The 21,717-nt window shown below is 46.4% G+C and overlaps 1 protein-coding gene across 3 annotated transcripts in view; it reads left to right on the top strand.

The window, feature by feature from the left end:
• The window catches only part of LOC137437083 (SLIT-ROBO Rho GTPase-activating protein 1), a 245,757-nt gene that overhangs the window by 111,741 nt on the left and 112,299 nt on the right, over positions 1-21,717 (top strand). For all 3 annotated transcript variants that reach the window (XR_013625002.1, XM_068131443.2, XM_068131442.2), the window contains exons 4-7: positions 6,458-6,520; positions 6,799-6,984; positions 7,105-7,233; positions 13,297-13,518. Coding sequence is in view for 2 of the 3 variants with exons in the window: in XM_068131443.2 (XP_067987544.2) it covers positions 6,458-6,520; positions 6,799-6,984; positions 7,105-7,233; positions 13,297-13,518 (600 nt within the window). In the remaining variant the exon portion in view is untranslated. The remainder of the gene's footprint in view (positions 1-6,457; positions 6,521-6,798; positions 6,985-7,104; positions 7,234-13,296; positions 13,519-21,717) is intronic.

Below are 21,717 nucleotides of genomic sequence, written 5' to 3'. Positions count from 1 at the left end.
TCTGTCTGTCTGTGAACAGGATATCTCAAATTAATGTGGACAGATTTGGATGAAACGTGGTGGACATGTTGAGTGTATGACAAGGAAGAATTGATTCGATTTTGGTGAAGATCTAGATCTCAATCCGGATCCAATATTTTTTATGTAATCCTTCACCATTGAAAAACCCTGGTGTTGGCTTAGCGGTTAGGGTGCCGGCTTGGGATCCTAGGGTCCTGGGTTCGAATCCCGGTCGATCGCTGTAATTAACGCCAGGGGGGTTGACTCAGCCTGTCATCCTTCCGAGGTCGGCAAATTGAGTACCAGCTTGCTGGGATGAATGATCACCGTGTGTACCCCGGTTTAGAATAGGTACATGGGTACAGCGACCGGATGAGAGGAAAACCCAAAGAATAAGAAGGAACAGGTGTAATTTATTAATTATGTACAAAACCAAAGAAGAGGAGGAAACGAAAGTAATATACAGAAGAAGAAGAAGAAGAAGAAGAAGAAGACACAGGGCAGCCTTAAGCAGTCTTATGTTACCAACGCCCAGGACAGACAAACAGACTTACACGAAAGGGGAATAGCAGGCAGGAATGACTGGACGAAGGAGAAAGGTCCAAGTGGGACAGCAGGGCTGGAAGGTTCGGACAGAGGCACAGCAAGGAGGTCCGCTCCAGGTCCACGCTCCGGGCTGGAAGCGAACAGCCAGCGGCAGCTCCACGTATTCGGTTTCACACACGCTCGGACAATGTCAATTGACTACTGTATTGTTGTCGCCGTCACGGACCCACTCTTCTGCCTCACGATCCAGCGGTATGCTCGCCTCGTGCCTCCCTCATCTACCGGATCACGTCTCTCCCTCCAAAGGCTTCGCGCTCGCGCTTATATTACGCGTGTTGGAATCAATGCGCGCTTCATAGAGCCACGCCCGCGATGGTACCTCGCCAGCCCTGGTTGGTCGGTAAGGGCTTGCTGACTCCACCTCCGATGACGAGTCGACTTGCCACACCATGTTCTGGCGGCTCCGCCCCCTCCTTCCTCGGCTTGACCGCATGGCTAATGGTGGTTTGGGGCCAACAACCGCATCAAGGCAAGGAGCGGCGAACGCCGCCCGACTGTTACTTTGAAGAGACGATTGGGGGAATTGAAAGGGACCTATCTTATTTGATTAATGCAACGCAGATTCAACTATTGGGAACAGATCCTTAACTGAAACACACAATAATGAAATAACTATGGAGAGGTCCTATGGTTCGCTACGTGTTGTACATGGACTAACTAGGGTGCGATCTTTAACAAGCCAATTGATGGGGATATTTACAGGGGAACATTTATAAGGGAAATATTTACTAAAATTTACTAGTGAAGGTTCTAAAAACCGTAACAATATATATATATATCTATATATATATACTAGCAGAAGTACCCGGCATTGCCGGGCGGGGGAGGGGAGGGGAATGGGGGGGGGAGCGAGCCCCTTGGCAAAGCGAGCGATTTTTTTTTTCATAACATCATAGCGTCATAGCGTTCATAGCGTTCATAGCGTTTCATAGCGTCATAGCGATTTTTTTTTTTCATAGCGTTCATAGCGTCATAACGTTCATAGCGTCATATCGTTCATAGCGTCATAGCGTCATAGCGATTTTTTTTTTCATAGCGTCATAGCGTTCATAGCGTCATATCGTTCATAGCGTCATAGCGTTCATAGCGTCATATCATTCATAGCGTTTCATAGCGTCATAGCGATTTTTTTTTTCATAGCGTCATAGCGTTCATAGCGTAATATCGTTCATAGCGTCATAGCGTTCATAGCGTCATAGCGTCATCACGTGATCGCTCTGAGCGAATCAGCGCCCACCTGCTCTGATTCCGTTGATTCCGTGCGCTGAAATGCGCTGAGGTAAATATGAATAAAAAATATGGATCGTCAAATATTTTGAGTTCGGCCATGTTCGTCCCAGGCTCAATGGCCATGTCTATGCCAAATATCAAGCACGTAAACCTCTCCGTTTAGGAGTCTATCGGTAACATTACACACACACACACACACACACACACACACACACACACACACACAAACTGTGTTTTATATATATATAGATATATATATATATATACATATATATATATATATATATATATATATATATATATATATATATATATATATATATATATATATATATATATATATATATATACATATATATATATATATACATATATATATATATATATATATATATATATATATATATATATATATATATATATATATATATGTGTGGTCTATTTATATATATATATATATGTGGTCTATTTATATATATATTATATATATATATATATATATATATATATATATATATATATATATATATATATATATGTGTGGTCTATTTATATATATATATATATATATATATATATATATATATATATATATATCTATATTATAATAGCCGTAGATGATTCTGTCTGTCTGTCTATCTGTTGGGTGTCTGTCCGGGGTGTGGCTTACTCGGTTTGCAGAGTAGCTCCACCCATAGCTCCACCCATTCTGGGAGTGGCTATAAACAAATATCCACCATTTTATTAACTCGCATAGCTTTGAGTCCTGTTTTGTAGGCCCGTGGTGTCTTGCTCTCCCCCAGTTTTATTTCAAATCAAATTCGATAAATCATTTCATTTTTCACAGTCGCTAACATAGTTTTAGACTCGGTTGAAAAAAAACGGGAAGAAAATCCGATGAAAGTTGCCGTTTATAGAACGAAATGAATTCTCAAAGGCCTGTAACTTCAAGGCCATTGAGTCTCTCTCACGCCTTTATCTCCAATCTAACTCACCATATGATTTCATTTTTATCGATGGTTTTTACTTTTAGACTCGGTGTCAGCAATAATTGAGAACAATCCACACACGCGGGAAAATGCAGAGATATATTTTTTAAAATCGCGTCATGGTGTATCATACACCGCCCAACATGACACCGCCGGCAATGTGTCGATATATATTAAAAATTCGCTTTTGCTTTTCCGTTATGATATATTACTATTTCGTTTGATGATAGTCGTCACAAAAACGTCAACAATGATGCCGACATATATTTCTTCGTTTTTATTTCATTCAACATATTAGCCGGAAGTAAAATATGTTTCAGGAAATTACCGAGATATTTCTTCGTTTTTTTTATTAGTTATGTGCGCATACACTTTAAATAGGTTTATTTGAAATCTTTAATTTTCCACAAACATTCCACACACGCGGGAAAATGCAGAGATATATTTTTTAAAATCGCGTCATGGTGTATCATACACCGCCCAACATGACACCGACGGCAATGTGTCGATATCTATTTTAAATTCGATATATCATTTCATTTTTCACAGTCGCTAACATAGTTTTAGACTCGGTTGAAAAAAAACGAGAAGAAAATCCGATGAAAGTTGCCGTTTATAGAACGAAATGAATCTCAAATGCCTGTAACTTCAAGGCCATTGAGTCTCTCTCACGCCTTTATCTCCAATCTAACTCACCATATGATTTCATTTTTATCGATGGTTTTAGAGTCGGTGTCAGCAATAATTGAGAACATTCCACACACGCGGGAAAATGCAGATATATTTTTTAAAATCGCGTCATGGTGTATCATACACCGCCTAACATGACACCGACGGCAACGTGTCGATACATATTAAAAATTCGATATATCATTTCATTTTTCACAGTCGCTAACATAGTTTTCGACTCGGTTGAAAAAAAACGGGAAGGAAATCCAATGAAAGTTGCCGTTTATAGAACGAAATGAATTCTCAAACGCCTGTAACTTCAACTTCAAGGCCATTGAGTCTCTCTCACGCCTTTATCTCCAATCTAACTCACCATATGATTTCATTTTTATCGATGGTTTTGGACTCGGTGTCAGCAATAATTGAGAACATTCCACACACGCGGGAAAATGCAGAGATATATTTTTAAAAATCGCGTCATGGTGTATCATACACCGCCCAACATGACACCGACGGCAACGTGTCGATATATATTAAAAATTCGCTTTTGCTTTTCCGTTAAGATATATTACTTTTTCGTTTGATGACAGTCGTCACAAAAACGTCAACAATGATGCCGACATATATTTCTTCGTTTTTATTTAATTCAACATTATTAGCCGGAAGTAAAATATGTTTCAGGAAATTACCGAGAGATATTTCTTCGTTTTTTAAAATTAGTTATGTGCGAATACACTTTAAATAGGTTTATTTGAAATCTTTAATTTTCCACAATATCATTTACTTGCCATTTATCATTTGATGATTACGAGACAAATTCCTCTTGAGGATCGTGACAATTCATGCGCTGCGTGGAAACTTCTATTTCCAAAATGAATGAGACGATCGATGAAGAACGCAGACTTGAACAGGATGCAGCAAGAAAACGAATGAGACGGGCGAACGAGTCCATCGACGAACGTCAATGCAAACTTGCGGGGTCACCCGTGGGAATCCCACGGGCATGGATGTGTGTGACATTTCGACATATTGAGTTAGATGCTGCACATTCATTTTTACAAAATGGTTACTGGCAAGTCATCAGATCCAGAAATGGTGTAAAAACCACCGTTTAGAGGCCATTTTTCCCCGCAAAGCGGGCGTTGGCCTTTTCGGGGACCGTGGTAGTTGTTGTTTTTTTGTCCCCTTTTTGAAGCAATGTTTTACGGCCGGATGCCCTTCCTGACGCCAACCCTTTTTGCCGCCTTCAACGACAAACAGGGAATTACCAGTGAACTGGTACTCAATTAGCCGACCTCGGAAGGATGACAGGCTGAGTCAACCCCCCTGGCATTAATTCGGCGATCGACCGAGATTCGAACCCAGGATCCTAAGCCGGCACCCTAGCCGCTAGCCCAACACCAGAAATGGTGTCATGAACACAATTTATTTACGCACAAGCACAAAAGCAAGACGGGCCGATTTCCGATTCCGACGGGCCGACGGGCGAGACGGGCCGATTTCCGATTCCGACGGGCCGATTTGGAGCAAGAAAAAGAACGAGACGGGAGAAAAAGGAGAGAAACGAGACGGGGAAAGCCGATTGGAGAGGGGAGTGAGGCGCGATTGGAGAGGAGTGTGAGGCGCGATTGGAGAGGAGTGTGAGGCACGATTGGAGAGGAGTGTGAGGCGTGATTGGAGAGGAGTGTGAGGCACGATTGGAGAGGAGTGATTGGAGGGGAGTGTGAGGCACGATTGGAGAGGAGTGTGAGGCACGATTGGAGAGGAGTGTGAGGCGCGATTGGAGAGGAGTGTGAGGCGCGATTGGAGAGGAGTGTGAGGCGCGATTGGAGAGGCGTGTGAAGGATTGGAGAGGAGAGGAGTGTGAGGGATTGAAGAGGTGAGGGATTGGAAAGGAGAGGGATGTGAGGGTTTGGAGAAGAGAGGAGTGCTAGGTGGAGAGAGGAGAGTGTCAGGTGGAGACAGGAGAGTGTCAGGTGGAGACAGGAGAGTGTCAGGTGGAGAGGAGTGAGGGGTCACATATTATGTGAAATAACTAAATTCACACCATTTCTGGATCTGATGACTTGCCAGTAACCATTTTGTAAAAATGAATGTGCAGCATATAACTCAATATGTCGAAATGTCACACACATCCATGCCCGTGGGATTCCCACGGGTGACCCCGCTAGTATATATATATATATATATATATATATATATATATATATATGTGCGTGTTCTATTTATATATATATATGTATATATATATATATATATATATATATGTATATATATATATATATATATATATATATATATATATATATATATATATATATATATATATATATATGTATATATATATATATATATATATATATATATATGTATGTGCGTGTTCTATTTATATATATATATATATATATTTATTTATTTATTTATTTATATATATGTGTGTGTGTGTATTTTTTTTTTTACATGAGGCAGTATTGCAGGGGAAAGAATTTGAGTTTTCAATCATAGCAAAGGAATGCTCTCACAGGTTGGAGGTTCCTGTTAACCCACACTTAACAACATAGTACAAAAGGACATGTGAGAGCTTGGGGAATTGCCAAGTGGGAGATTGATGATGTTGGATTGTAGGGGATGAGTCAGAAACTTTTTTTTGAGTTTCCAGATTCTATGCAATGGATTTTAAATCATAGCAGGAAGTGCAGTGTGTTAGCTACGACCTCTTTATATATGTTTTTTCTTCTTTGCTGTTGGGATTGTCTCGAGTTTGGTATCTTTGCTGTTGGATTCGCATTTATATTATGACAAACGTGGTTGGTTTGGCTGAAGGAACAGCTGCAGGGCATGCGTAAGACTGCAGAAGACTGCGGCTTCTCATGCTTCCTCCCCAGGAAGCTTGCTGAATACTGCGGCTTCTCCATGCATCGTTTAATGACTAACATTCTCATTATGCGCTCTTTTTGTATCAGAGCAAAGACCTCGGTTTCCTTCTCCAAGATGATCTCCTAAAGTATGTCAGTGAACTGTCTGCGGTAAGAACGAGTTGCTTACTTTGACTCTGTTTGTCACATGCTTTGGCTTTACTTGCATGTTTTGTCATTTCCTCGTTTTACCTGAAACCAAAGTATAACACCTGTTGTTTGATGTTCTCCAATACTATGCTTCTATGCACTTAACTTTTGACTTTAACAGTTGAATCCTCTGCTTGACGTTTCCCTCCCTCTCATGTGCTCTTGCTTTCTTGCTGTTTTCTCATCCATTTTCCTGTGTTACATCATATTGTCCTGGTACCATGTTCTACTCCATGCAGGTGATCAAGACATATCGTGCTTATCACGCAGAAAGCATGAGTGCCGAGAGCAAACTGAAGGAGGCCGAGAGGCAGGAAGAGAAGCAGATTGGTCGTGTGGTCGAGATTACCGGTCTACCGTATAGGCCAGACGAGAGACCGCAGCGGCGCAGCTCAGTCCGCAAAATTGAGAAAATGAAGGAGAAGGTCTGTTGTTTTCATTTTAACTCAGTCTGTACACATGGTGACCAACTATACACCACGTTTAGCTGATGTCGAAAATTATTGGACATATCGTAATCGTGAAGGCCTTTGTCATTCCCACAGCGGCAGGCGAAATACTTGGAAAACAAGCGCAAGTCCATCAAGGCTCGTAACGAGTACCTGCTCACAATGGAGGCCATTAATGCATCTGTGCACAAATATTACATCCACGACATATCGGACCTTATTGATGTGAGTATTCAGCACATGCGGATGAGCCGTACCAAAGACAGGCTTACAATCTTACTATAATTCACCAAATGTCTGTCTGTCCGTCCATCCATTCCCATGTATCGCAAAAACGGCTTAACCGATCGCAACAAAATTTTGGATGGGTAATCCTGGGACCCGCCTGGAGTAAAATTTAACCGAGGCTATTTTAAAATAGGCTATATTGTTTTTCCAATTTTTTCCCCCAATTTTCCAATTTTCCAGTTTTTCCAAACACCCTGGAGTAAAATAGGCTATATTGTTTTCCAATTTTTCCAATTTTCCAATTTTTCCAAACACCCTGGAGTAAAATAGGCTATATTGTTTTCCAATTTTTCCAATTTTTCCAATTTTTCCAAACACCCTGGAGTAAAATAGGCTATATTGTTTTCCAATTTTTCCAATTTTCCAATTTTTCCAAACACCCTGGAGTAAAATAGCCTATATTGTTTTTCCAATTTTTTCCCCAATTTTCCAATTTACAAATTTTCCAGTTTTTCCAAACACCCTGGAGTAAAATAGGCTATATTGTTTTCCAATTTTTCCAATTTTCCAATTTTTCCAATTTTCCAGTTTTTCCATACACAGAAGAACCACCTTTAGAGGTCATTTTTCTCCGCAGAGCAGGGTTTGGCCTTTTTCGGGCACCGTGGTCCCCTTTTTGAAGCAATGTTTTATGGCCGGATGCCCTTCCTGCCACCAACCCTGTTAGTCGCCTCTTGCGACACACAGGGAATGGAATAATATTTACCGATATGAAGAGTGATGTGGCTTTCATTGAAATTCTACAAATACTGTTTAGATTTTGATGATTTGCGTGTGATGTGATTTAACGGATATTTATATAAATCGTTTAAAATAAAATAAAAAGCCTTCAATTTCTGATATTTTGCCTTTTCATTTGGGCCTCCCAATTGAAGCCCCGCCCATAGGGCGGGTACCGTTGCTAGTTATGACAATTTAGCGAAACAAAAATGAACGATGCGAGTTCTTAAACTTTCAAAAGTATCAGCTTGAAGGAGCCGGGGCTCCCACGTCGATCGGAAGAATGGACGCGACAAAAAGCTAGAATTCATCTGAGTTGCTTTAATGAAATCAAACACTCAGGCACTCTGAAAAACCGTTTATCAGTCAGCAATATATATCTATTCCGCCAGGGGGTTTGCCCAGGCCCGGCGCCAGGGGGCGTGGCCCAGCGTCCTGGCTGCGGCCTGGCAAGTTGAGCGCGGGCCTGGGCGTCCTGGACGAGCCCGGCATGGTGATCGCTCCGCGTCCTTGATAGGTGCAAGGCGATTGTGAAAACTCAGCGGCAGCCGCTACACACGTCCCCCCAGAATCGACTTGCACCGGCAGGGTCAATTTGAGGGGGGTCCTGATGACCCGGCCGAAGCGACCCCTGGCGGGTCGTGGGAGGGGGTCCGGTGAGGTGGTGGGCGGTCGAGTGGGGGGCACCGTGGACGGGGGACGGCCTCGCCGCGGCGGAAGGGCCACCCGTGGTGGGTGGTCGACGTCCACGTGCGCCGGCTTGAGGCGGTCCACAGCAATCCGGTCCGACCTGCCGCCGATGTCGATGACGAACGACTTGTCGTCCCGTCGCAGCACCCGGAAGGGCCCGTCGTACGGCGGCTGGAGTGGCCACCGATGTGCGTCGTGACGCACAAAAACATACTCCGCTGTGCGGAGTGCTGGGGGGACGTAGGACTGGGGGTCACCGTGTTGGGATGTTGGCACGGGGGCAAACCGTCGGGCGGCCTCCTGGAGGTCCGAGCGCTGGTGAGCTGCGGACCAGGGACTGGTAGCGTCGGGCACAAATTCGCCCGGGACGCGTAGCACCTGGCCATAGACAAGCTCGGCGGTGGATGCCTGGAGGTCCTCCTTGGGGGCCGTGCGAAGGCCCAAAAGGACCCACGGCAGCCGGTCGGCCCACCCGACGTCTTGAAGGCCGGCCATGAGCGCGGCCTTCATGGAGCGGTGGAATCGCTCGCACAACCCGTTTGCTTGGGGGTGGTAGGCCGTAGTACGGTGGAGCTTGATCCCCAGGTTGCGGGCGACCGCGCCCCACAGCTCGGAGGTGAACTGTGGACCGCGGTCTGACGAGATGTCCGCCGGTGCGCCGAAGCGGGGCGATCCAGGTGGCGATGAAAGCCTGCGCCACGTCGGCGGTGGTGGTGGAGACGAGGGGAACGGCCTCCGGCCACCTGGTGGTCCTGTCCACCATGGTGAGCAGGTGTGTGAACCCCCGTGACGGGGGGAGGGGGCCCACCAGATCCACGTTGACGTGGTCGAAACGTCGTTCGGGCACGGTGAAAGGTGCCAGCGGGGCCTGGGTGTGTCGGTGGACCTTGGCCCGTTGGCAGGCCGTGCAGGCGCTGGTCCAATCGCGGACGTCCCGACGAAGGCCGTGCCAGACGAAACGCGCCGACACCAGCTTCTGGGAAGCTTTCCGGCCCGGGTGGGAAAGGCCGTGGAGGGAGGCGAAGATGCGGCGTTGCCAGGCGATGGGCACGATGGGGCGAGGCTGGCCTTGGGAGACGTCGCAGAGCAGGACAGTGTCCGCGCAGGGGATGTCGGCCAGGCGGAGGCCCGTGTCCGCTGCCCGGAGGGCTTGCACCGTGGTGTCGGTGGTTTGGTCCGCCGCCATAAGCGCAAAATCCACGCCCAGGTGGACCGCGTTCGCGCTGGCCCGGGAAAGACAGTCGGCCACGGCGTTGTTTTTGCCGGCGACGTGCCGGATGTCCGTGGTAAACTCCGACACGGCGGAGAGGTGGCGCTGTTGGCGGGCCGACCATGGCTCCGTGACCTTGGCCATGGCGTAAACCAACGGCTTGTGGTCGACGAACGCCGTGAAAGGTCGGCCCTCCAGGAGGTGGCGGAAATGGCGGACGGCCAGGTGTAGACCGAGGAGCTCCCGGTCAAACGTGCTGTATTTGAGCTCGTTCGGCCGGAGCTGCCGGCTGAAAAAAGCGAGTGGCTGCCAAACCCCGTTCACCCATTGCTCATGTACGGCGCCCACCGCGTAGTCGGAGGCATCCGTGGTGAGGGCGATGGGAGCGTTGAGCACCGGGTGAGCGAGCAGTGTTGCGTCGGCGAGGGCCCGCTTTGAGCCTTGGAAGGCCGCATCCATTGCTGCGGACCAGGCGATGTCGTGCTTGGCCGGCATGCCCCGGAGGGCTTCGTAGAGGGGCCGCATGAGCTGAGCAGCGCGGGGCACGAAGCGGTGATAAAAATTCACCATTCCCAGGAATTCCTGCAGGGCCTTTATGGTGCGGGGACGCGGGAACGTGGTGATGGCCTCGACCTTGGTTGGCAGCGGCACGGCCCCGTTCTTGGTGATGTGATGGCCCAAAAAATCAACGGCCGTCGTGCCGAAGTGGCATTTGGCCGGGTTGACGATGAGGCCGTGCTCGCTGAGGCGCTCGAACAGCGTCCGGAGGTGGAGGAGGTGCTCGGCCCGGGACGTGCTGGCGACGAGGATGTCGTCCAGGTAAACGAAAAGGAACGGCAGGTCACGCAGCACGCCGTCCATCAAGCACTGGAACGCCTGAGCCGCGTTCTTGAGACCAAATGGCATCCGCAAGAATTCGAATAAGCCGAACGGCGTGATGACTGCCGTTTTAGGGACGTCGGCCGCCCTGACAGGTACCTGGTGATATCCCCGTATGAGGTCAATTTTCGAAAAAATGACCCGTCCCGCCAGACGGGTGGAGAAGTCTTGGATATGCGGGATCGGGTACCTGCCGGGGGTGGTAGCGTCATTGAGACGGCGGTAGTCGCCACACGGGCGCCATCCACCCCCCGGCTTTGGCACGATGTGCAGTGGCGAGGCCCACGCGCTATCGGAGCGCCGCACGATGCCGAGGTGCTCCAACGCGTCGAATTCGGCCTTCGCTACGGCGAGCTTGGCTGGGTCGAGGCGGCGGGCCCTGGCGTAGACCGGCGGGCCCGTGGTTGGTATGTGGTGCTCGATCCCATGCCGTACTGCGACGGCCGAAAACGTCGGCCGCGTGAGGGCCGGGAACTCCGTGAGCAGGCGAGCAAACTCGTTCGCCGCCGGGACGGCGCATGCCAGCTCGGTCGGCGCGGAGCTGCTCAATGTGCATACCAGGGAGCTGAAGGTTTCAGCGTTGATTAAACGACGCCGTTGGACGTCCACCAGCAGTCCGTGTGCGCAGAGGAAGTCGGCGCCTAGCAGAGCCACGGGCACGTTGGCGGTTACAAACGTCCAAGCAAAGCGTTGGCCGCCGAAGCAGAGGGTGACGTTGCGCGGGCCGAAGGTGCGGATAGTCGATCCGTTGGCCGCAACTAAGGAGGGGCCGCAAACCGCGGATTGCCTGTCCTGGTCAGAGGCGGGTATGACGCTCAGTTGGGCGCCGGTGTCGCACAGGAAGCGCCGTCCGGACGCTTTATCCGTGATGAACAGTAAGTTGCCCGTGTGGCCGGCGCTCATGGCTGGTAATGAACGCCGGCCCGGCCGTTTCCCGGCCTGCCGAAGGTGCACGGGGGTCGGCATGTCCGGGCCTTCTGTCCGAACCTGGCATGATAGTAACACCACGCTTGGTCAGGTGGAGGCCTCGGTCGTCGTGCCGGAGGTGGTCGGCTCGGTAGAGCGGCCGCCAATGGCGTCGGCAGTTCGGCCGTCGACCGTGCCGGGTGCTCGGGCGCCCTGGGTGTTGCGTCGGACGGCGGTGGGTCCCATGTCGCCGCTACGATGCGCTGTCCTGCGGCGGAGATCTTGTCGGCTTCTCTGGCAAGGGCCCGGGGATCTGTGATCGTCGTGCTTGCCAGGGCGAGGCGTACCGGGTTAGGCAGCTGACGGAAGAACAGCTCCCGGAACAGGAATGCCGGAGAGTGCTCGCCGAGCAGTGAAAGCATGTAGTCCATGCGCTCGGAAGGGCGCGTGTCGCCGAGCTCAGGCAGATCGAGCAGGCGCCGTGCGCGTTCCGCCGATGGGAGGGCGAAAGCATCGAGGAGCAGCTTCTTAATCGCGCCGTATTTGTCAGCGGCTGGCGGGCTTTCGAGGAGGCTCAGGGCGCGGGCCGCGGTAACCGACCCGAGCGCAGCTACCACATGGTGGAAGCGGGTGTCGTCGGCCGTGATGCCTCGCAGGGCGAACAGGGACTCCGCCTGTGCGAACCAAACCGCCGCGTGAGCCTCCCAGAAGGTAGGCAGTTTAAGGGCGACTGCCGTGTCCATGTCGATAGGTCACCAATGAAGGAGCCGGGGCTCCCACGTCGATCGGAAGAATGGACGCGACAAAAAGCTAGAATTCATCTGAGTTGCTTTAATGAAATCAAACACTCAGGCACTCTGAAAAACCGTTTATCAGTCAGCAATATATATCTATTCCGCCAGGGGGTTTGCCCAGGCCCGGCGCCAGGGGGCGTGGCCCAGCGTCCTGGCTGCGGCCTGGCAAGTTGAGCGCGGGCCTGGGCGTCCTGGACGAGCCCGGCATGGTGATCGCTCCGCGTCCTTGATAGGTGCAAGGCGATTGTGAAAACTCAGCGGCAGCCGCTACAAGCTCAAATTGCACCGCCATGGCTCTTTTTGATTGCACCGCACATGTTTGGTTTATCACATTTATCGGACAGACTTTATAATTAGCACAGGATGGTGCAGTGGGCTGTGCACTTGTTTGTGTTTGAGCTGTCTAGTCTGGATTTCATTCTCGGCCTGACTATAAACTGCCAGGTTTGTGCTTCATTTACTTGAAAAAAAGAAAATCTTTATTCTTAATGAATTGAAACATGTTAGTTGTGGCGTCCCAGAATGTTGTGAAATCTCTGGTTTTTCCCCTAGCCATGAAATTTTTTGGCAATACTATAAGAAAGTACAACGCTTCTGTGGGATCATTGATGTGCAACAGTGAAAGTAAGATAGGATACCTGTTTCAAAATCATTCCTGCCTACGGATGTAATAAAGCAGCAGTGCAATATGAATCCAACTTCAACCCACGTGGATTCAAACCAGGTGTATAAAGTATACTGAAGCAATAGGCCACAAGTGTGTTTTTGAGTTTTATGTCATTTACCTCTTCCGCTGCACAGTGTTGCGACCTGGGCTACCATGCGAGCCTGGGTCGAGCTCTACGTACCTACCTCTCAGCTGAATTTAACCTGGAGACCTCACGCCATGAGGGTCTTGATGTGATTGAAGGTGCCGTGGATACCCTGGACCCACGCAGTGACAAGCTGCGTTTCCTCGAGGCGTACCATGCAGTGTTTTGTCCACCGAGCCATTTTGAATTCCAACCTCATACTGGAGATGAGGTAATGCTGATGGCAGAGATCTTGAGGTGTGCGTGCGTGTGTGTGTGTGTGTGTGTGTGTGTGTGTGTGTTCCCCGCTTTCTTTCTTTCTGTACTTTCTTTCCTGCTGAGGATCCATTTTGGTTGATTTATTTGCAGTGTTTGGTGAGATTGTCATCTGTCAGACCTTGAGGTAGGATAAGAAATATTCTCCACATTCATGACCCATTAATTTTAGGGCATCTCATCTTAATCTCAGAGAGATGACCTTATAAAATGGGTTGTGGTGTCCAGATGGTCTTCCGTCCGTCCATTAAGTTTTTGCTATTTTTGCTGCTCGTCCCTTATCACCGGCTGATGGTTCTGAAACTGGACACGTGGAGACGAGGCAGAAGCCCAGAAAATCTCTTGAGCTTCAATCTTTCGGTTTCGGATCATTGGGGCTCACAAGGGACATTACCCCCTCAAACTTCAGATTCCTACTCGTGCCTTATTTACTAAGCAATTGCTCTGAAACACGATACAGCCCTTCCACTCGATGGTCCGCAGGATCGCTCGGCCTTAAATTTGTATGATGCAGCTCTTAAGAGATTTTGGGCCTTCATTTACGATAACACTAACCCCCATGTTCATATTACATGCCACATATTACATGCCACATCCGCCCTTTTTGCAAGTGGATCCAATATCTGTACCTCTCACTCCGAAGTCAAATTTAAATTTCCGTAATTGATAAATTGACTCCAGTCTAACGTGCGCGACATATCCCAGATTTGGGATTCAGCAGAGGGATAAACTACAACCTGAATAGATGACCGTCAGCCCACTCGGGGCTATTTATTACAGTGTGGTATCGAAGTTTTTATTTATTTTATTGTTATAGTATTCATATTTTTATGCCTCCATTAACGAACTCACCGGAGGCATTATGTTTTCAGGTTGTCTGTCCGGCTGTCCGTCCGTCTGTCCGTCAGTCCATGATGATAGGTTTTCGTTACCATGATAACTTGAGAATGGTCGAATGGAACTTGGTCAAACTTGGTGCAGGTATGTAAAATGAGGTAAAGATTAACTGATTCGATTTTGAGGTCACGAGGTTAAAGCTCAAAGGTCAGAGGTCATGTTAGGTAAAAATCCTGTTACCGCGATAAATTGTGAACCAGTGATGGGATTCTGACCAAATTTGGTTTTGGTAATTTTGGTAAATTTGGTAATTTGGTATGTATAATGATGTAAAGATTAACTGGTTAGATTTTGGGGGCAAGAGGTCAAAGGTCAAAGGTCAATGTCTGTAATAGGTCTATAACTTGAGAATGGCTGAAGTTATCTAATTCAAACTTGGTACAGGTATGTATAATGATGTAAAGATTAAATGATTAGATTTTAGGGTCAAAGGTCAAAGGTCAAATCTGTAATAGGTCTATAACTTGAGAACGGCTGAAGTGATCTAATTCAAGCTTAGTACAGGTATGTATGATATTGTAAAGATTAACTGATTCGATTTTTGGGTCAAAGGTGAAAGGTCAAATCTGTAATAGGTCTATAACTTGAGAACGGCTGAAGTGATCTAATTCAAGCTTAGTACAGGTATGTATGATATTGTAAAGATTAACTGATTCGATTTTTGGGGTCCCGAGGTCAAAGGTCAGAGGTCTTGTCAGGTAAAATGTGAGCACTTGTGAACAGCTGAAAGGATTTAAATTAAAACTTGGTACAGGTATGTATAATGATGTATACATGAACTGATTACATGTTGGGGTCAATAGGTCAAAGGTCAGAGGTCATGTCAGGTAAAAATGTGCTAAATTGGGTACAGTTGAATGGATTTAAATCAAATTTGATACAAGTATACAAGTGGAGGCATATCAGTCAACGTCGTGACGTCGAAGAGTGCCGTTCTAGTTTTCATTATAGTTACAGGTTGTTGTTTTTGAGAGTCATTCTTCCAAAAACCTTCCTATTCCTACAGCCTGAACTCGAGCACTTTATACTGGGCTACTGTATAAACACGATATTTGTTCACTTTGCTTCCGACCACCGTGTTTGTGTGTGGTGTCAGTCTACATAATGTCTGCAGGCTCTTTAATTTTTAGCTCACCTGGAACGTCGTTCCGGGGAGCTCATGCGATGGCGCGTCGTCCGTTAGTCCGTCAGTATGGAAGCACTTGCAACTTCTTCTCCGAAACTGCTAATGGGATTGCGACCAAATTTGGCACAAATTATATTTGTTATGTTGTGACTAAAGTTTGTTCACGGCATTAAAAAAAATCGGGGTCTAAGGGGGACTACCGGGGGTCCACGTGGGTCCAGGTTTGACCCCCCAAAATAGGTATTTGCATTCTTCTCTGAAACTACACATGCAATTTCGATGAAACCTGACCATAACTTACCGTTCATCACCCGTGACGTACCAACGTTTGTTCACAGCATTAAAAAAAAATCGGGTTATACGGGGGTTCACGGGGTGGGTGGGGGGGGGGGGGGGAAGGTGCCCCCCAAAATAGGTATATTTTTGTTTGTTTGTTTAAAGTTTTGCGATTACCTTATTGTGATTCTGCATCCTACCCTGTCTCCTAGCAACCATTGAAATTGGTTTAAAATACCATGATACTGTTTAAAATACCTTTAGTCGGTCGGCTGCTTTATTAATTTGTTGGCTGCTGCTTTCGTCGGCTGCTTTATTGTACCAGGTGAGGGCTCAGGGGTATTGCCCCTATTTTTGACTTGTCCACCCCGAAATGAGTCAGAAGCCCCAAACAATCATGTTGAGATACCTATACTTCCAGATCTGCAGAAAAACGTTTTTAAATTACACAAAATATATGATGATGGCATGTGAGGTTCTCAAGGTTTAGGCAAATACGGTGAATTTTCTGATGGATCAAACTGAGATCAAACGTAACCTTTTGTGATATCATGCTCACAGACAAACAGACAGACAGACAGGTGTAAAAACGTAACCTCCATCCACCTTCCATGGTGTAATTAATATTACTCATTTTATTTCAATTACTGCAGGTAAAAGCAATGGTTCACGTTTGTTTTTGCTGTATTCATGTACTACTACTATTTACTACTATTTACTACTACTACTACTACTACTACTACTACTACTACTACTACTACTACTACTATTTCAACTACTACTACTGGGCTGGCAGTATGGCCTAGAGGTACACGTCTAAGCTGTTGAGCCTGGGTTCAAATCTCGTCCCAGCTATAATCTATCATCCCGGTGTATGTGTGTGCTGCCTCTCTGATGGATGTTAAACTGGGAGTACCTTCTACCTACCAGCCATAGTTTGTGGATGTTAAACTGGGAGTACCTTCTACCTACCAGCCGTAGATTGTGGATGTTAAACTGGGAGTACCTTCTACCTACCAGTCGTAGATTGTGGATGTTAAACTGGGAGTACCTTCTACCTACCAGCCGTAGATTGTGGATGTTAAACTGGGAGTACCTTCTACCTACCAGCCGTAGTTTGTGGATGTTAAACTGGGAGTACCTTCTACCTACCAGCCGTAGATTGTGGATGTTAAACTGGGAGTACCTCTACCTACCAGCCGTAGTGTGTGGATGTTAAACTAGGAGTACCTTCTACCTACCAGCCGTAGTTTGTGGATGTTAAACTGGGAGTACCTTCTACCTACCAGCCGTAGATTGTGGATGTTAAACTGGGAGTACCTCTACCTACCAGCCGTAGATTGTGGATGTTAAACTTGGAGTACCTTCTACCTACCAGCCGTAGATTGTGAATGTTAAACTGGGAGTACCTTCTACCTACCAGCCGTAGATTGTGGATGTTAAACTGGGAGTACCTTCTACCTACCAGCCGTAGATTGTGGATGTTAAACTGGGAGTACCTTATACCTACCAGCCGTAGATTGTGGATGTTAAACTGGGAGTACCTTCTACCTACCAGCCGTAGATTGTGGATGTTAAACTGGGAGTACCTTCTACCTACCAGCCATAGATTGTGGATGTTAAACTGGGAGTACCTTCTACCTACCAGCCGTAGTTTGTGGATGTTAAACTGGGAGTACCTTCTACCTACCAACCGTAGATTGTGGATGTTAAACTGGGAGTACCTCTACCTACCAGCCGTAGATTGTGGATGACTGGGAGTACCTTCTACTTACCAGCCATAGTTTGTGGATGTTAAACTGGGAGTACCTTCTACCTACCAGCCGTAGATTGTGGATGTCAACCTGGGAGTACCCTCTACCTACCAGTCGTAGTTTGTGGATGTTAAAGTGGGAGTACCTTCTACCTACCAGCCATAGTTTGTGGATGTTAAAGATCCCACAGTGTGCTCGAACAGGCTGGCCAGGCCTGATGTTGGACCGAAGCTGGGCGTAATTTGGAATTCATTCAAGTTGCCGGCGATAACTTGCCTACTCTTTGTGATTGACAATGTGGGGCTTTTAGTATCCACCAAAGTATGCTAGCAGATGGGTCCCCAGTAGCATTCCTCCGAAGAACGGCACACTTTGTGATACAATGTCCTGCCTGAAAACCACCAACCTGAGTCAGGCCGAGAATCAAACCCAGACTAATTGAAATTGGTTTAAAATACCATGATACTGTTTAAAATACCTTTAGTCGGTCGGCTGCTTTATTACTTTGTTGGCTGCTGCTTCGTCGGCTGCTTTATTCTACCAGGTGAGGGCTCAGGGGTATTGCCCCTATTTTTGACTTGTCCTGTCTCTGCATCATCCTGACACTGTAGTCTGAACCAATGTTGATTAGTTAATTGGCATAATTGTTTTAATGCTGATGCTGTAGCAAAAACAATATTGTATATCATGCCATTTCATCAGAAATATTTTAAAATAGATTTATCATCTTTAAGTTCACAGCAAATATAACAATCTGAAAACATCTCGTTCGCTACCTTCTTCATCACTGCGTGATTCAGGAGACAGGTGCACGGCAGGAGTCGGGGTTTTGCAATCACTTTTGTGTCTGTCTGTGTGTTTGTCTGTGTCTGTCTGGGCTGTAACCTTTTTCCACTTGAGCTATTGTCATCAAATTTTCACCAAAGCTTTATTATGATAACACGGAGAAGGCAAATTAATAATTTTGTCAGAAGGTCAAAGGTCAGCGTCGTATAAAATTGTCAATTTTCAACCGATTGACCTGAAATTTTAAGAAGTTGCATATTGGGCTTCTGAATTGGTTCACCAATCAAAACGCTAGAAGCTGATTTTTTTTTTTAGATCAAAGGGTCAAAGGTCAAGGTTGTGTAAAATCACCAATTTTCACCCTATTGACCTGAAATAAAAAAATAAATTGCATATCAGGTCACTGAATTGGGTCACTAATCAAAAGGTCGGAGTCGATTGTTTGTTTTTTTAGATCAAAAGGTCAAAGATCAACGTTGGATAACATCGTCAATTTTCGTCTATTTAACCTGAAATTTTAAGAATTTGCATATTGTGTCACAGAATTGGTTCACAAATCAAAAGCTAGAAGCTGATTATTTTTACGGCGTAGCCAATCAGGCAAAGCCGTCTAGAACAGTGTTTGTCTGTCTGTATGTATGTATGTATGTATGTCCCCTCAAAGTATACCAATCAGAGCGGATAATCTGGTCACATGACAGGGTGATGTGATTACGTCTGATGTCATTACGGCGGTGCTGCGGCTGACTCTTCATGCACCGCCATTTTGATTTCTATGCCGTTCATGCCGAACATATTGTCGAACCTGTCATATATCTCAATCGCCAAGCTCTACCATTACGTTTTTCATTCAGTGTAAAACACAAACTAATTAAGTGATTGTTAAAATTACCATCAAATATCGAAAGCATCGGCGTTACGTCTCTTCCAGCAATACGACATGTGTAGGCCTTAGGCATTATGACTCGTCCGCTTCGGACAAATTAAACCCAGGTTTCTTAATGCAGTGGTATCGTTTTCATAGTAATAATAATATTATAGTAAATATAACCATAACACTTTAATCCCAATGTTGTGAATGGAAAGTTGATGGATTGAAGCGGTGTTAAAGCGGAAGTAAGGAATTCACCTCGGTTTTTAAAAAATAACATAATTTTCGTAATAATAACGTAACATTATTATTATAGTAAATTTAATCGTAACACAAATCCCTTTGTAGTGACTGCAACGTTACTGGAGGTTAAATATATATCTTATATATATTAAAGTAGCAGAAGTTTTGTGTCCGGCCGTCATACTACGTCATTACGTATCTGGTGTCATTACGGCGTAAACATCCGCTCACTTCGAGAGCGGCAGGAAAGGTCATTCCTCTTTGGGGTACATAGATTACAGTCTCTCTATGGTCGGGTCTCAAGAACATTGGGTGTGTGTTCATTTACCAAGTTTCTTGTGGAGAGATCGCCAAGTGGTTTAAGCATTCGAGCAAGCACTCCATTCAAAACCCTTAAGGAACGGCTGGCTTGGCAAGCACTAGCTAGCTACTTGGTAAATGAGCACACCTCCAACCCTTCTGGGGTATATAGATTACAGTAGATCTTTGCTCAGTTCTGAAAGTAAAACTTACCTCATGAATGTCGGGATTCCTCCAAATTTCTTTGTTTAATGTTATAAACACCATCAGCGACTGTTTAAAAAGCTAATCATGTGTGTTTGTGGTTTATAATATTTTACAAGCCCAGCTATTTTACGGCCCGGCAAGTGATTCTGTTAGACTTTTGGTCTCGTTTTAGATCGAAAGCTCAAAGGTCAAGGCTGCGTAAAATTATCAATTTTCATCTTGTATTTTTTTTAAACTGTTTTTGTTATTTTGAGCATGCGGAAGAAGAAGAAGATGTCCGAATACAAATGGACGCCGACAGGCTTTGCATTTTCAGATGCTTTCTAGTTTATGTTTGTATCGGCGGTACAGTATCATAATTTCCCTAATAAACATGAGGGAGATGAGGCTCGTAAGTGCCATTGCCATCTTTTCTGCTTTCATTATCTGAGGTTTCAACAAAGTATTAACCAATCAAACCTGCCACCACTAAATTGATGTGAAAATCTGCCACCACTAGATTTGTGTGAAAACCTGTCATCAATAAGTGGGTCTGAAGGCCTGCCACCACTAAATGAGCCTGAAAGCCTGTCACCACTAAATTGATGTGAAAATCTGCCACCGCTAAATTTGTGTGAAAACCTTCCACCACTAAGTGATCCTGAAGGCCTGCCACCACTAAATGAGCCTGAAAGCCTGTCACCACTAAATTGATGTGAAAATCTGCCACCGCTAAATTTGTGTGAAAACCTTCCACCACTAAGTGAGCCTGAAGACCTGTCACCACTAAGTGATCCTGAAGGCCTGTCACCACTAAGTGATCCTGAAGGCCTGTCACTAAATGATTCTGAAGGCCTGCCATCACTAAGTGAGTCTGAAGGCCTGCCACCACCAAGTGAGCCTGAAAGCCTGCCACCACCAAGTGAGCCTGAAGGCCTGTCACCACTAAATGATTCTGAAAGCCTGCCATCACTTAACCTTGAAAGCCTGCCACCACTAAATGATCCTGAAGGCCTGTCACCACTAAATGATTCTGAAAGCCTGCCATCACTAAGTGAGTCTGAAGGCCTGCCACCACTAAATGAGCCTGAAAGCCTGCCACCACTAATTGAGCCTGAAGGCCTGCCACCACTAATTGAGCCTGAAGGCCTGCCACCACTAAGTGATCCTGAAGGCCTGTCACCACTAAGTGATCCTGAAGGCCTGTCACTAAATGATTCTGAAGGCCTGCCATCACTAAGTGAGTCTGAAGGCCTGCCACCACCAAGTGAGCCTGAAAGCCTGCCACCACCAAGTGAGCCTGAAGGCCTGTCACCACTAAATGATTCTGAAAGCCTGCCATCACTTAACCTTGAAAGCCTGCCACCACTAAGTGATCCTGAAGGCCTGTCACCACTAAATGATTCTGAAAGCCTGCCATCACTAAGTGAGTCTGAAGGCCTGCCACCACTAAATGAGCCTGAAAGCCTGCCACCACTAATTGAGCCTGAAGGCCTGCCACCACTAAGTGAGCCTGAAGGCCTGCCACCACTAAGTGAGCCTGAAGGCCTGCCACCACTAAGTGAGCCTGAAGGCCTGCCACCACTAAGTGAGCCTGAAGGCCTGCCACCACTAAATGAGCCTGAAGGCCTGCCACCATGAGTGATTCTGAAGGCATGCCACCACTAAGTGAGGCTGAAGGCCGGCCACCATTTAGTGAGTCGGAAAGCTTACCAC

Source organism: Myxine glutinosa, chromosome 11, assembly GCF_964187855.1.
Source record: "Myxine glutinosa chromosome 11, kmMyxGlut1.1, whole genome shotgun sequence".
Lineage (NCBI taxonomy): Eukaryota > Metazoa > Chordata > Myxini > Myxiniformes > Myxinidae > Myxine > Myxine glutinosa.
Note: the sequence above shows the minus strand (reverse complement) of the source record. Positions and strands in the feature narration are given on the sequence as shown.